The sequence below is a fragment of the Arachis hypogaea genome, chromosome 15, assembly GCF_003086295.3.
Source record: "Arachis hypogaea cultivar Tifrunner chromosome 15, arahy.Tifrunner.gnm2.J5K5, whole genome shotgun sequence".
In the NCBI taxonomy this organism is placed as follows: domain Eukaryota; kingdom Viridiplantae; phylum Streptophyta; class Magnoliopsida; order Fabales; family Fabaceae; genus Arachis; species Arachis hypogaea.
In genome coordinates this window covers 155,882,566-155,899,978 of record NC_092050.1, presented here as the reverse complement: position 1 = coordinate 155,899,978, position 17,413 = coordinate 155,882,566, and the positions used below count along the sequence as shown (strand labels likewise).

The 17,413-nt window shown below is 27.1% G+C and overlaps 2 protein-coding genes and 1 long non-coding RNA gene across 3 annotated transcripts; 1 reads left to right on the top strand and 2 right to left on the bottom strand.

The window, feature by feature from the left end:
• Positions 1 to 196: 196 nt before the first annotated feature.
• Positions 197 to 3,753, bottom strand: LOC140179034 (uncharacterized). Its single transcript, XR_011872603.1, has 2 exons — positions 1,132 to 3,753; positions 197 to 472 (listed from the first exon to the last, which is right to left on the bottom strand). It is a non-coding gene; the product is annotated as an uncharacterized lncRNA (long non-coding RNA).
• An 882-nt stretch (positions 3,754 to 4,635) lies between these two features.
• On the bottom strand, positions 4,636 to 8,755 carry LOC112749376 (secoisolariciresinol dehydrogenase). Its single transcript, XM_025797634.2, has 3 exons — positions 8,661 to 8,755; positions 6,899 to 6,956; positions 4,636 to 5,583 (listed from the first exon to the last, which is right to left on the bottom strand). The coding sequence occupies exons 2-3, from the start codon at positions 6,940 to 6,942 to the stop codon at positions 4,806 to 4,808; spliced, it is 822 nt and encodes a 273-aa protein (XP_025653419.1). The 5' UTR covers positions 6,943 to 6,956; positions 8,661 to 8,755; the 3' UTR covers positions 4,636 to 4,805.
• A 2,465-nt stretch (positions 8,756 to 11,220) lies between these two features.
• Positions 11,221 to 16,348, top strand: LOC112749375 (probable 3-hydroxyisobutyryl-CoA hydrolase 2). The gene is made up of 12 exons (XM_029293030.2): positions 11,221 to 11,262; positions 11,519 to 11,599; positions 11,947 to 12,015; positions 13,739 to 13,822; positions 14,350 to 14,434; positions 14,881 to 14,966; positions 15,111 to 15,232; positions 15,384 to 15,444; positions 15,539 to 15,640; positions 15,736 to 15,837; positions 16,030 to 16,071; positions 16,211 to 16,348. Exons 1-12 carry the CDS (start codon positions 11,221 to 11,223, stop codon positions 16,346 to 16,348), a joined length of 1,014 nt encoding a protein of 337 aa, XP_029148863.2.
• The last annotated feature ends 1,065 nt before the right edge of the window (positions 16,349 to 17,413 follow it).

Here is a 17,413-nt window from a genome sequence, read left to right as displayed (position 1 = left end):
TTTTTAAGTGGAATAACAAACTTTACCTACTCAATAATATAATTCTAACTAACTAGTCGACTTATTTATATGATTATCCTTAATACTCTCCTTCGAACTTAGAGTGGATGCATTACTTATTCTAAATTTGGATTGAAATTTTGCAAATAATGTGATAGAGGGACTTTGTTAGTATATCGACAATTTAATCTTGTGCTGAGATATGAATAATATAGAAAAATTTTTGATTTACCATATGTCTAAAAAAATATAAGTCAAGTTCTAAATGCTTACAACGGTTGTGTAAGACAGGGTTAGCAGCTAATTGGCAAGAACTCAAATTATTATAATAGATTGTTGGGAAAAAGGATGAGGAATCTGAAATTCTTGCAACAATTATGTGATAGAAATAAGTTCAGACAGAGTAGACGCAAGTAAATAGAATAATCAGTGACTAATTTGCAGTCATCCATATCATCACCCCAATCTACATCTGCAAAAGTCAAAAGTCTGAAATCAGTGCACTTATTGAAGATTAATCCATGATGTACTGTACTTTTTAGATATCTAAGAACTCATTTTGTAGCTTTCTAAGGCAGAAGAGTTGGGACATGCATGAACTATGACAATTTATTAATGGAGAAGAATAAATCGAGTCTTGTTGTAGTGAGATATTGTAAAGTTCCAATAACTAACAGAGCGATATAATTTGGGATTTTCAAATAGTTCTAAATCATTAAGAAATAATTTCTAATTAGAGAACATAGGAGTAGGCACTGGGTTTGTTTCTAGCATTGAAGCTTTCTTAAGAATTTCATGAGTATACTTTTGTTGAGATAATAAGATCTTGCCATCAGATAAGTAGTTAGCTTCTAAATCAAGAAAATAATTAAAAGCTCCCAGATCTTTAAGAGGAAAAATAGTATTTAATTGTTTGATCAAAACTTCAATTTCTTGTTTATTGTTTTCTGTAAGTACAATATCATCAATATAGACTAAAAGGTAAACAACTGAATTAAAGATTTTTTCTCACAAAAAGAGATACATCAGACTTAGTATTAATGAAATCAAACTGGTTTAAAGTGATAATAAGGATTAGAAACTAAGCTCTTGGAGCTTGTTTCAAACCATACAAAGCTTTATTCAACTTACAGACCAAAGACGTATTTGGATGAGAGTAGCCTTCAGGTTGGTGCATGTAAACTTGTTAATTCAATTTGCCATTGAAATATGCATTGTTGAAGTTGAATTGCCTCAATGGCCAACCATTTTAAAGAGTAATTGTTAATATAATTCTGACAATGAAGGGTCTAATTACTGGACTAAAAATGTTATCATAGTCCACACTCTCAGTTTGATGAAAATCTTTTCTATCAAGTCTTGCTTTATATCTCATCACCTTTTCTTTATTGTTCTTCTTTACAGCAAACCTTTTCTTTATTGTTCTTCTTTACAGCAAACACCCACTTGCAACCAATGATGATTGCAGTGGGTAGTTGTATCACTAAATTCCAAATTTTGCATTGCATGAGGACTTAAAATTTTTTATCCATAACTGCTTTTCAGTTAGGATTGGCTAAAACTTGAGTGACAACTTTTAAAATTTGTTCTGATAATTCTGAAGTTATTGAAGTAGTGAGAATTTGGAGAGGTTGTCTAATAGACTTTAATTTTATAGTCATGGAATGTGTATTAGTAGTAGTGCTAGGTGGTGGTAGTAGTAAGCATATCTCAATATTTTGGATTAGAATTTGAGATGATGGACATACTAATGAGGATTCTGAAGTGTATGGTGATACAGAGGGTTCTGATCTAAGAGATTCACAGATAGCATTTGTTAAATTTTTATTAGAAATGGAAACACCACACTGTCTTAAGACTCTTAGAATATTAGGCATAGCTGTATGACCCAACCATTGGTGTCAAAGATTAATAGAATTTGTATTCAACATATTTGCAGATAAAAGAGTTTTAATAGATATATCAGACTTAATAGGAGCAAGAGTAGTAAGATTAATAAAACTTGAATCAGAAGTTTGAGGCATACACAAATTATTTTTATTTATTGATGTGGATTGAATGTTTGCATTACAATTGGAGGGCTTACAATTATTCTCAATATTGAAGCTAGTCTTAGTATGTAAGGAACTATAGGTAGATGAGTTACATTATTTAGAATACAAGAAATTAGAATTATTATGCATCGAAGGTAAAGGTTTAGGGACATAGATATCAAAGGCATAAATGCCATCTTTAGAAGTTCCCTAAAAAAGGAGTTTTCGAGATACCTGATCACGAATAAGGCAGTGCTTAGACCAGAATTAAAAAAAAAAAAACACAATTATCTTCTACAAACTTGGACACACTTAGAATATTTTTGGTTATTTCAGGCACATAAAAAAGATTAAGTAATTTATAATAAACATTATTTTTGTCAATTAAACATGAAGTGCCAGAATCTTTAATAACAATAACTGTTCCATTACCTATGAAGAGATGGTCATAATCACGGTTAGAGTTAAGAGAAGAAAGAAGATTGCTTGGATCATTAGTCACATGATGGCTTACACCTGAATCAAGCAGCCAAGCTGAAGCATTAAGAGAGAAAGGTGCTGTAAGGTAAGCCTGAGATTGGTGGAAAGATGAAGAGGGTGGTGGAGGAACAATGTTGGAGTATGGAATTGGTATTGCTTGTGATGAGGATGAAGATGAATTAGGTTAAAGTGTTGATCAAATCAAAAGAAACAATTCCAAACAACATGTCCATTGTGGCCATAGAGTTGGCAAAAAGGCCTGTGATTGTTCCAAGAAAACCTTCCTCCTCTTTGAGATCTGCTTCTACGACCCCGTCTTGTTGAGCTTCTTCATCCAACGTTGGTGTAAAAAGTTTGTGAGAAATTAGCCATAGCCATACCTTGAAATGGAGTTTTAAAACGCTCGAGCATATCATCGAATGCAACTAGAAAAGATTCTGCTTCGCTAACACTATAAGTGCCTAGTCTTGACATAATAGAAGTTATATATCCACTATTCTCTTCGGATAAACCATCTATATTTGATTGAATATAATCATCATCTTGCAATTTGTATCCAATTGCAAGCAAAGAATCCACAAGTTTGCGGATCTTGTTCAAATACTCAAAAATAGAACCAGTTTTTTAAAGAAATTTAAGTTGAGCCTTGAGACTTTGAACACAAGTTGTAGAGGTTATAGAAAAGTAATTCACCATGGTATTCCAAATATCAGCAAAGGTAGTGCAATGAAGAATCTTATTCTTGAAGTTATTTGTCATTAAAGCCATAAGCCAAGTGGTGAGGGCCAAGTCATTTTGGTACCATTGTTGATACTTTGTAGATTCTTTTGTTGTGGTTGGATTTGAACTCTTTTGAGAAGTCTCACCAGGTGTTGTGCTAGTAGAGGCAGCACATTGTTGGAGCTTGGATTGAATTTTGAAGGTGCTTTTGAAGCATTCATGTGATCTTCCATACTAAGAAGTTGAATAGTAAGCCATGCTTAATGCTTCCAAGTATTATAGTTGTTATCATTAAGTTTTTCTGCAATAGAAACTAGAGCAGATTTTGTTGAAGAGGAATAGTCAGATAGCATAGTAACACTATTGTTGTGCAGCAAAAACAATGAATGGAGTTTTTGTCAAAAAGAAAAAAAAAAAAAAGAAGATTCAAGAAGGTTCAAGATGAGGCTCTTGATACCATATTGAACAAACTAAAGCAGAGAAAATGAGAGCAGAGAGCTAACGCAATATGATGAAGGTTTTGAATATATTTCTCTATTGTATTGTACAAGAGTAATAGATAGATATATATAGCAATGTATAGAAACAGATTCTTCTAAGTAAAATAACAAACTTCGCCTAGTCCGTAATATAACTCTAACTAACTACTAGACTTATTTACATGATTATCCTTGATAATAACATTACTGAAAAAATTATTTTTATTCGGTCATTTATTTTATTTTTAGTCACAATAAAAATAACTGCTAATGTATTTATTGGCAATTGAGCATTAACTGTGTTATGTTATTGTCACTAAAAAAAATATTTGTTATGGTGTAATATATGTAAGTTTTTAATTGTTTTCTAATGTAAATGCATTAATTTGATAATATTTAACGTGATGATAAGTAAATAGCTATTATAAATAGGGGTGAGCACGAGTCGGGTTGGTTTGAGTTTATAGTGAAATTAGAACCGAATCAAATGAATTATAATTAGTTTGATTTGGTTCGAATTTATATTTTTTTGTGTCTGTACCTGAACCAAACCAAATCGATTAAGAACGGATTGGATCAGTTTGAATTCGGACGAATAATCGGGTATTCGCTAGTACCCGTGCTCACCCCTAATTATAAAGCCGTTATCTCCGATAGAGATAAAGAATAAAACGTGTCTTATGAAAGTATGGATATCTCTTTGTTAGAGACTTGAACAAAAAGGCAAAACTATATGATCAATGGTTTTCTAAGAAAGCAATTGAGATAGAGAGGATTGAATGAAAGTGTAATTTGATCTCAAGTAAGGTGAATTACAAAATGGATAGTTGTTTGAGGCATTACAAGATATAACACAACACCCTACACAGTTAAGCACCAGTACCCTTCATAAAGATTAAATTAACTATGATATAAACATAAAGTTTACCTAGTGCCAGAAAATATGTATATATATTAAGCAGCTGGAAGCAGAGACAATAAAGATTTCATAGGAAGAGTGAATCAGTTATTACATTATTGACTGACTCATCAGAACGACATTAGAAAGATATATATTTCATAAAAGAGATTACTATGAATTGAAGATTCCAATTTAAGATTGTGAGAACACACCAAAAATTGGATTGATTGTAGTAAAACCACCATCAACGGCTAGATTATGACCACTAATATACTTGGATTCATCACTAGCCAAGTACACTGCAGCTTGTGCTACATCTTCTTCCATCAAATGAACACCTTTAAGATTGGAATAAACATTTAAGCACCCTTCCTCATCAAGTTTGAAGAACTCTTTAGCTGCATCATTTGCAATAAAGTAAGGAGACAAGCAATTCACTCTTATCCCAAATTTGCCAAGATCAGCAGCTGCATTCTTTGTGAGTCCAATTAAGCCATGTTTGGAGCTTGTGTATGCATGAGTTGCAATCCCTCCAACGCTTGAACTTACACTCCCTACATTTACAATACTACCCTTTTTCTCTGGAATCATCACTCTAGCTGCATGCTTGATTACCAAGAAAGGTCCTGTGAGGTTAACCCTAAGAACGCGCTCGAATTCGGACACATCATTGTTTATAATGCTAGGATTACGATAATCATCTATTGCTGCAGCGTTGTTCACAATTATGTCTAGCTTTTGATACTTTGATATTGCTATGTTAACTACATTTTCCACATCATCTTCTTTAGTTACATCACAATGTACATAGGTTGCGAATTCAACTCCTATGGTATCTTGGAGTGCGAGTCCTTGTTGATCTCGAATGTCGGCAATCACAACCTTGGCGCCATGTTTGCAGAACATCCTTGCCATGCACTCACCAAGGCCCCTAGCACCACCGGTAATCAAAACCACCTTTCCTTCAAGTCTGCATAAATTTTAAGGTACAGAGCAATACAATCTTGGTATGAAATATAATAATGATTAATAATAATTTATGAGTTTAATTAGATTTTTTTTTAATTATTTTTTAAATTTTCATTTTCATTTTCAAATTTTAAAATTAATTAATATTAACTAATTAAAAATTAATTTCCTATATATATTATTAATCAATACTTTAAGTTCCTAAATTTATTATAGGTAAAGTGTATTTTTTGTCTTTAAAGTTTGACAAAAATTTTAAAAATATCCTTAAGTTTTACTTTGTTTCAATTTTATTCCAAAAGTTTTTTATTTGCATTAAATATACCACTGATGGCTAATTTTTCAAAAAATTTAAGACCAATTCAACAACAATTTTATAAGAACAACAATCCTCAACACAAAAAAATCAAGCATTATTTTTATGCATTATTGTTAGATTAGTCTTAAATTTTTGAAAATTTAACCGTCAAAATTATATTTAATATAAATTGAAAATTTCTGTAACAAATTTAAAACAAAATAAAATTTAAAAATATTTTTAAAATTCTTACAAATTTCAAGGACAAAAAAATACTTTAATTACCCTTTATTATATATCAATCTCAACAGGGAATTAATTTTCAATTTGCCAATATTATCAATTAAGCCAACTTTTTAAAAATGATTTTTTTATCTGTCTCACCTTTTTTTTCTCCCTAAAACATCATTATTTTTTTTTTACTAAAGATAGGAGACTCGAACCCGCAACCTCTTAATTGAGTATGGAGAGACTATACCATTTGAGCTATTACTCATTGGCCCTTAAAACATCATTATTATTTCATTAAATTTTAAACTTTAAACTCAAAATATTCTAATAAATCCTGAATCCTATAATTATGTTATATAATATGAATTTAATTTTGATACATTATAGTTAGTGTAAAAATTTTTATATGTATATTTAATTATATAACGCCACATTAATAAAAATAATTATCTTTTATATTGATCGTATATAAATGGTCATTTAAAAAAACGAATGTGATTGCACGATCGTATAAAACGTTTTACACTGTCAGTACATCAAAATTAAACTCTTTATAATATATTACTAAAAGTAGATAAAAACTAAGTGGTCATCAATAGTATCGTTAGTGTGTGTGTTGTGCGTATAATTGAAATATTTTGTGCATATATATCGTCATATATCTCGTATCTATATATTAATTAATATTCATTTTTGTAGCTTTTGATGGTTAAAACAAATATATAACAACAAAAAAGCATACTAGCTAGGTTTACATGTATTGGTAGTTTTAATTTGTTTGTCATACCTTTTTGCATCGTGAGCAGTATCTGAAAAGCTCGCAGTTGCCATAACAAAATATATCTCTGCAAGATGGACGATTTATGTACTTTATATAATAATCCAAATTTTATAAATGCAAGACAATAATTTTTAAGATTATCAAATTGAATTATATATAATTTTATGCAGTTTTCATAAAAACTTGCAAATTAAAATTTTAAAGTAAGAAAACTAAATTACACCAATATGACATTATCACTTAAGATTAATTGATTTTGCATATATTAGAGATATAATAATTTATATTATCCTTTTTTATCAGTTTAAACTTTTGTGAGAAGTAGTTTTATGATATAGTTTTGGAGTTTTATGTTCCAAAAGTCTAGAGTTTGATTTTTGGTGAATGGCAAAAGATAAAAAAAATAGTATAAAGTAAATAAAAAGAGAAAAGAAAATCTATGTAAAAAATTAAACAAATTCAAAAGAGATTATTTTTTGAGGGAGCGTATTAGAGATATAATCATTCATGTTGCTTGTCACCAAAAAAAATCATTCATGTTGCTTCCTCTTATCACCTTATTTTTAGGAGAAGTAGTTTCATGACAATGATATTTTTTAGAGTAAAATAATTTAGTCCCTAATATTTAAGGCAAGTTAATTTTATTCGAAACATCTTATTTTTATACGAAACATTTTATTTCGTTTTATTTTAATTTTTTGGTTAAAATTAAATTTTTCTTCTAAAAATACCCTTTTTGTCCATTGTGATTTTTTTATAGATAACAACAAAAATCGTAATTGTAGTGGTCATAATAATTATTGTAGTGATTTGAGAGTGAAAATAGATAGAATAATAACAATAAAATAACAATAAAAAAAAATAGTATTTGAAAAGAAAATATTTTAATTTTGATCAGAAGATTAAAATAAAATATTTATCATAAAAATATGACGTTTTAAATATTAGTGACAAAATTAGAATATAATCTTAAATAAATATTAAGGATTAAAACAATGATATAATTTACTCTATTTTTATTATATATAATTGCTGAAATTTAAGTGATATAGTGACAACATCACTGCTATTTTTTTTTTTATAAAATATAACATTATCATTTCTCTGGTGAATATGATGTTAATATTAATCTCTTAAAAGATTAGTATAAATAAATCTAACAGAGCATATTTTATGTGCACCCAAATAATAATTGAGCACCAATAATAGCTTGGCTGATTGGCTCTTTAATAAATAAATAATTTGGCTTAATTTCAAAATTTAAGTATACCAAAAGTATACGAATTGTTTTGACTAGTTCACGAGTTAGTCTTATATAATATAATATATATAAAGAAAATTATGAATTATATTTCTTGCTTTTAGTATATGCATGTTCTGTATGATTATGATGATAGCTCATTTTTTAAATATTTAAACTTAAATTTTAAAAGAAGTGATTACATACATATATTATGATATCAAGATTTTTATAATTGAAAAATTTAAAATTTAATCTTTGTTAAATTTCAAAAAAAAATAAAATAGTATAAGATAAAAAAAAATATCAATACAAAAATTTATTTAAATTTAAAAATATTTTTTTAAAAAAATATATTAAAATATAATTATTTATGTATTTTTTTTATCAATTTGAGGTTTTAAAAAAAATAGTAATGTGAAAAAAAAAACGTAACATAAACCTTATAATAATATAATAAATTAAAATTATATGTATAATCGAGTGATATGTCAAGACCGCCAAAAATGTGAGGTTAGTTGTTCTTACCTTATTAATTACTACTATACGGGCGAGGAAATCCACAACTCTTTTATTCTCAAATTATTTGATAACTCATCTCTCGTTTTCTTTGCAATCTTTGTGTTAGGCTGTTAGCTCTTGCTTGGTATTTATTGAGCAGCAGTGAGTACTAGGGCTGTCAAACAGGTTAGCCCAGTCTATTTAGGTTCGGCCTAATAAATTTATGGGTTAAATGGGTTACATCGTTTAAGTCCGCTTTATTTGCGGGCTATAATTTTTCAATTCGAACCATTTATAGTCAGCTCGTGGATTAAACGGGTCAGTCCGTTTATTATTTTATTTTATTTTTTAAAAAATATTTTGACAACAAATATTATTTTTAGGTCAAAAATTTTTAAAAAATAATATTTTTTTTAGTTGATTGGTCGGATTTTCGGGTCGGATCGAGGAAAATATCGACTAAAAGTGTTTTTTTTTAAATGTAAAAAAAAATTAAACGGACCACCTGTTTAGTCTGCGGGCTAGCCCGTTTAACCCGCCATTTTTTGCGAGTTAATCGGACTCAGCCCATTTAGTCCGAAATTTAAACGGACTTAATTTTAAAAACAAAACCCGCCTATTTAAATAGATAAACAGGTTAGCCCGATGAGTTTGGTCCATTTTAATGGTCCTAGCAGCGACTATACCAACAAGAGAGTTCCTAAGCATAGAGTGATATACATTTTTCTAGCTACCTAGCTAGGGTGGTTAGTTTGTGTAACACGTTTAAAAATCATAGCCATATCTTCAAAAGCGTGACACAACTGCACAAGATTTAAAAATCAAAGCCATATCTTTAATTATTAGTATGTTTTTTACTTTTTTAAGCGTAATTGTATATTCACCAAAGAATATGTTTAAAAAACGTAGTTATAGGATTATCCGATTATGTATACAACCACTTTTTTAAAGGGTGACAATAATTAACCGCGTGACAACAAAATAAGCGCAGTTATAGTTCAATAAGAACGCTTTACGTAACAAGTACGACGCTGGTGGATGTAATCTCTGTAAAAATATGGCCATAGCTAAAAAAAATTTGGCCAAAAACTATGACTATATTTTTTTTCATTTTTTTGACACGTTTTAAAAATGGGACAAAAATTTATTTTTTTTTATAATAAATACATATTAAAATATAAAATATATATTAAAAATAAATTAAAATATATATATATATATATATATATTCATAGTTTCATACACTACTATGTTACAAAAATGACTTTGCTAGGTTTAATAGACCACGTGTCAAAAAAATTTTTTTTCGTTATTTTTATTAATTTTTTATAATTATATTTTTTTCTCGAATTTTTTTATAAAAAAGATAAAAGTAAATTAAATTTTTATGATTTGTTTTACTTTATTACCAAATAAAATATAAGAACACTAAATTTTATATCTTCATTTTTTATATTTTATTCACAATATCTTGTCTTATTCTATTATAAAAAATATAATTTTGTTACGTTACCAACAATATTTCTGTCAACTTCTGCTGCCAACTCTTATTTATGACGGTATTTAATAGAAGTGTCTTTATAAATGTGTCTAATAAAAATGTTTGTTTTATAATTGTATCTAATGGAAGTAATTTTATAAATATATTTTTTAAATATATCTCTTTATACATGTGTTTAAAATATAATAATTAATTATTATTGACAATAAATTACAGATAATATATTAATACTCTATACTTTTTCTAAAAAATATAAAGGCAGTTTTAATAAATGGAGGTATAGGAGCCAGCTCCGTCCTATAATATAGAGTCAGAGAGGGATTTAATGTCATAAAGAAAATTGCAATTTGGACATATGATTCAGGGGTTTTTTAAGGGTAGGTTTGGTATTAATGATGTTTTTCAAAAGTTGATTGTTTCTCTTACTTAGTTTTAACCAAAAAAAATTATTATATATGTATATTAAAAATTACTTAACAAACTAGTTATTTTGTATTTACATATATTGACATGTATTATATTATATATTTTTAATATATATTCTGTAACCGTAATTATTGTTTTTTATATACATGTTTAGACCTTTGTTATTCGGTAAAAACTCAAATGAAGTCGACTTTACGTAAAGTTAATATCTGAGAGCCGTTAAATGAAAATTTAGTCAAATTATCTAACGGCTCTCAGATATCAACTTCACGTGAAGTCGACCTCATCTGAGTTTCCACCTCGTTACGGTCCCGCTACGTTACCAATAGCATATCTGCCAACTCTTATTTATAACTGTGTTTTATGGAAGTGTCTTCGTGGATGTGTCTAATAAAAATGTCATTTTTATGGTTGTGTTTAATAAAAGTATTTTTATAGATATATTTTCTGGATGTGTCTCTTTATATATGTATTTAAAATATAATAATTAATTATTATTGACAATAAATTAATAGATAATATGTTGGTACCCTATACTTTTTCATATATATAAAGATCGAGAGCGTCGTATTTTGCTCAAACATGCACTTTTCTATATATCTCATTCAAAATTGTCATTATATATAGAAACGAACAGTAGTAGTAGAACTAAATTGCACCATGGCTCTGAGTTTTAAGTTTGACACACAACCAATAAACCAGGTTTTTTTTTTCTCTCTCTTCTTTAAATATTTGTTTTTCGTATTTCATTTCCTATTATTACCATATGTTGTAATAGTTAGAAACAAAGATAAGAGATTACAGAAAAATATATCTTTATATTTATTATGATTTATATATAATACAAATTACAGTCTATTTATAAGTATAAAATAAATTAAAAATAATAAAATAACTGTTTAAAATTTAAATTCCAATATAAATTTAAGTATTTAAATACACTACAACGTCATTGCAGGTACTTTTCGGAGGAAATTCTTCTGTGAAGTTAGTGATACTAAATAGGCCTCATAAGTTAAATGTCCTTAACTTTGAAATGGTAAGTAATTTAAATATTACATTGTATCTTTTATATAAATAGGCCTCAAGTGTGAACACTATTTTGATATTAATACTTTTTATTAATTAATATATTTAGAAAAACTTCTAATTAAAAAAATAATTTAAATACACAATTAATTATAGAAATCGTGGTATATGAAATTCATACCATAATGCACGAAAGTGATTTTAATTTGCGCACTCTCCTTTTATTTGACCTCAGTAATTAAACAAAAATATTTGTTTTCATACAGCTTGTCTTTTCGGAGCAACTTTTTAGAACCATTATCTATATAAACAATAAATATAATAAGGATAATAACGAGGAAGGTAAACTTTTTGCAGGTTTCTCAAATTTTAAAGAATTTAAGGATGTATGAGGATGACTCGTCAGTTAAACTTGTAATATTGAAGGTAATCAAAGCGCCATTTAAAATATAAAAAAATATTAGGTGAATAAATTATTTTTGTAATAAGTTTAATTAAGTTATTTTTTTATATGATTTTTATTTTTTTAAGATTTAATTATTCTAGTAGTTTTTATGATTTTATCAAATTTTTAATTAGGTTTTTATTTTTTTTTAATTGGTTCTTATATTACTTTTAATTTTGTAATTAGATCATTCTCAGTGTAAAAGATATTAAAGTTAACTGAATATTTTTTTGTAAATTGAAAGTATCTAGAATTAATTAAGAACATAATTAAATCTTTTATCATATATTTTTTGAAAGAAATATTCTATTAATTTTAATATTTTTGACATAAAAATGATCTAATTACAAAATTAAAAACTGAGATCCAATTGAAAGAAAAGAAAAACTAAATATAAGAATCTAATTACAAATTTGACAAAATTATAAAGACTATATCGTAATTAAATATTTTTTTAACCAATTTTTATCATACTAATAAATTATTGGATTAATTTTGTTGAATTTAGCTACGGTTTCACTTCATTCACCACGGACGTCACACACACACACACATATATATATATATATATATATATATATATACTTTCTTATAGTTATTAATAATTTTGTTATTATATGTTTGCTTTTATAATTTAAACTAAACAATATTTGGCATTTATATATATTGGTGAACTAATATGTTTCTGAATTTCTTTCCTAATTTAATTAGGGTAATGGAAAAGGATTTTGCGCCGGAGGTGATGTAGTATCAATAATTTCTACCTCACTCATGGGTATAATACACAAATAAAAACCATCAACATAGATATAACCAAAATAGTTAATATTTCGATTTAATTCTTGTAATATTTTAATATTACAATTTTAATTAAAGCAATCGTCATTTTTTATTTATTCCGAAATTTTATGAAATTTGAATTTTAACTACTTTAATTTGTATACAATACGGAGGATACTCCTATAAAGACGCATAAAACGTCTTTTTATAAAGAGACTTATGTGTCACATTATTATTGGACATATTAATGAATCGGTTATTTTTTAATTTCATAACAAACTAGAATAAACTAATTTTTTATAACAATAACAATAAACCCAATTGTTATCAGATTCGGTCGAACCGATCAATTTACATAACCCACTGGATCATTTTTTTTAAAAAAAAAAAACAAAAATCAGGGATATATTTACCTTTTTATCAAAAAAATTAAATATGATTCGGTTTAAATTGTGTAAATCGTTCGGATCAAATCGGGTCTAATAATTATAATGCGGACAATTGAGTTTATTATTATTGCTATAATAAATTGATTTTGACAATTAATTTTTACTATCTTTATCAAAGTGGTCTTCATACTACATATAGAACTAAAATATTTTTTTTGTAAATAATCATCAGATTAATCACTTTTAAATGCAAATGTGATAATTGGATCATGCATTATGTAGTTTAAATTTATCAAGAGATTATATATTCTAATCTGTAACCCTTACTTTAATAATCTAACTAGGACATTGGACTTACCCTGTGAAATTTTATGGTAAAATACTCATTTTGGACCATTTGGCAGCAACCTACAAAAAGGCTCTAGTAAGTTTGCATTCGCTAATAATAATTAAAAATTAAAAATTTCAAATTAAATATCATTTTATAATTCTTAATTATTATTACACTCTATATTTTTTCAATTGTTGAAAACAGGTATCTGTGATTAATGGAGTGGTTATGGGAGGAGGAGCGGGTCTTTCCATGAACACAACCTTTAGAATTGTAACTGAAAAAGCTGTATGCTTCTCTACTATTACCTAATAAGACAAATTTCAGCAGAAAATTTCATCATCAATATAACAAAAATAAAATTAGGTTTCTATTATGTGTTATTATAAACTGAATTACCAAAATATTATGTTCCAATTTAAATATATAGGATGCGACATAGATTATATATAATGTATGCAAAAGAATAAAATCGATAGTGAAATTAAAAAAGAAAAATTAATCTGTGATCATTTTAATAACCACTAATTCATCAACTTAGTTTGATAATTATATAATTTTTGTTTCAAGTTGATGCTAAAAATAACAGAAAAATCCAATAGTCTCGGAAAAAAATAGAATTGAGGGTTAAGTTGAAGTCAAAGCGTGTGTTCTTTTTTTTTTTTTTTTCCATTAGAAAATTTTGTTGCTTTTCGTAAAAATGGTCAAGAAAAAAGTGACATTGGATCTATACTTATAAAAAAAAGTATTGATATTTGATGAATTATTATTATTATTATTATTATTATTATTATTATTATTATTATTATTTGTAGGTATTTGCAATGCCAGAGGCAGAGATAGGGTATTTTCCAGATGTGGGTGCAAGTTACTTCCTATCTAGGCTTCCTGGCTATTTTGGTGATTAACTAATTAATTCAAAGAGAAATGCTAGGGACCAACAATTTTAGTGTTTTGTAACCATCAATTGGCCATCAATAATATTTTTAATGGTGTGAGATTACATCTAATAGTGAGAAATCTCTCACTTTTGTTTTGATGGTTAAGTAATGGCCAGAAAACACAAAAGTTGTCCCCTAGACTTTTCCTTATTAATTCAAATGCTTCATTTCATATATTATATATGTGTATATATAGGAAAAACATTACTAAATTATTCATTCTAAAATTTTAAACTAATAATAAAAATACATAAATTATTATATATCTAACACATATTAGACACATCATATATCTATAAAATAATAATTGTCTACAATTCTTACTTTTTCATAAAATTAAAATGGCCTTATTAATGAATCAATATGATGATTTATTTGCTAGTTTTACCAAATTATTATTTACAGGGGAGTATTTAGGGTTAACTGGAGCCAGTTTGGATGGAATAGAAATGGCAGCATGTGGATTAGCTACACATTTCGTCCATTCCACGGTAATATATATATATATATAATGAAAGATTTGCCTCTAATTATTGGATTCATAATAATGTAACCATATTTTTTTTTCACATTGTAATTTTGAAGTATCATTTCTCAACAATTTTATATTTTTTGTTTTTCATTCTACGTAATAGAAGCTTAATGCATTGGAAAATGCCCTACAAGCTATTACTTCTTCAAATGTATCAACAATTGCTGCTTTAATAGAAACTTTTACAGAGAAACCAACTGTGAAAACAGATAGCCCTTTCAAGAGGTAATTAATTATTACGTCATTAAAAATATTATTATTCTTCTTTAATTTTAATTAATAAATATATTATTATATATGTGTGCTATTTGATATAATTGACTAATAATAATGCATTTCAACTAATTAATCCTGTTCTCATCACTATGAAAAAAAGATTGGAGATTATAAACAAATGTTTCTCAAAAGGGACAGTGGAAGATATAATTCAATCCTTGGTAAGTATATATATTATTTAGTATACCCATAATTATATATCTGTTATTTTAAAAAATTGGAATGGAATTATAATTTTTAAAATTATTTATATAGGAAAATGAATTAGAAAACGGAGCAGAAGAAAAGTGGATAACAAATGCATTAAGCTCTATGCACTTTTCATGTCCCATGAGTCTTAAGATCTTCTTAAAATCTGTAAGTATATATAAAATAATAATCTGTCTAAATTAACATTTATCGATATTGCAAATTTTTGCACTAAATTATCTCTATGTATTCATGTTTTTTAGATCAGAAAAGGCAGAATACAAAATATTGAAGAATGTCTTTACAGGGATTATAATATTGCTTGCCACCTCAATCGAAGAACAGTAAGCAGTAATTTCTACGAGGTAATTAAATATTTAAATAAATATTTTTTCCTCTGAATAAAGCTAAAAAAGTTTAGCAAATAAACAAATAGTTCGGGGATTATTATTTAATCAATTTGAGATTGGCTTTATTATTTGCCTCCTAAATAATAATTTTCTCTGATCTCTTTTTATTTTTGGCAATTTATTGAAATTAAAACTTTTGATGAATAGGGTTCAAGAGCAAAGCTGTTTGATAAAGACAACAAACCTAAGGTAAAGGTGATATTAATTTTATCTATTAGATATAAATAATTACTTGCATAATATTTCTTGTACTCCTTATTATTAAGCTAAATAATAGTATATATTTTAATTTTTTCATACTCTTTTTTTTTTTTTTTTTTTGAACTAGTGGGAGCCTTCAAAGCTAGAGTTGGTTAGTGAAAAAATGGTGGATCAGCACTTTACAAATATCACTGACGATACATGGGAGCCTTTACAACTTCCTCTAAGATCCCATTCTCCAATCATAACTGCCTGCAGATTATAATTATTGAATTCAAGATATAACCTCTGGTGGGTGAAGGTTAAGTGAGGAAAAAAAAAGAAGATAAAAGTTGAAGGTTAATCTTAGTTATAATTACTACAGTAATTTAATAATGCTATATGATAAGAATTTAATTTTCATCTACTGTTAGTATAAAGTAAAAATCTTATTTTTGAGAGATGTAAAAGTTGTAACAAAAATTATGAAATCTAAATTGTCAAAACAGATAATATATTCTAGTGATATATTCTAGTGAGTGGTATTATCACTAATATTAATTTTTTGTAGTCTTTTATTTAGTATTAACTTTATCTTTTGGGATTTGTGTATGTCTTTATTTAGTCTGATTAAACTGTTTTCTGTATATAAGGATTATTTTATTTTATTTATTTTATTTTTACTTTTTTCTTAAAAAACCAGGAAATACTGCTTAACTAAAGAAGAAAGGTGAAAACTCAGGTGCAGTCAACTTCACATGAAGTTGATAGATAGAAGCCGTTAGATGAAAATTTAGTCAAATCAGTCAAATCATTTAACGGCTCTTAACTATCAACTTCACGTGAAGTCGACTGCACCTGAATTTCCACCAAGAAGAAATAGCATGGAAACCCTGCAAACGAGAACAACCACCAAAAATTGTTTGTTTATTATTACATTGCAGAAACAGGACAATATAATATTATTGCACATTGGCACAATGATACAACAAGAATTTGAGATAAAAGTGTAAGGACTTCAAACATAAGATTGTGAAGATAAACGCCGAAGTACCGAACATTGGATTAATAGTAGTAAAGCCACGATCCACATTCAAATTATGATGACCACCACAATAATGTAACTAAATTCATCACTAGCCAATAATAGGGGTGGTAATGGTTACGATAGATTAAGGTTTGTAGTCAACTCTAATCCTACTCGTAGGTTAAAATTTTTATATAAACTCAATTTTATTTTATTTGCGGGTTGAGAATATCTCAAATCTAATTTTACTCGTTCTTAACTCGCAGGTATCCGACTACTGTATCCGTGGGTTACAAAAAAAATACAACATTATTATATAAATTG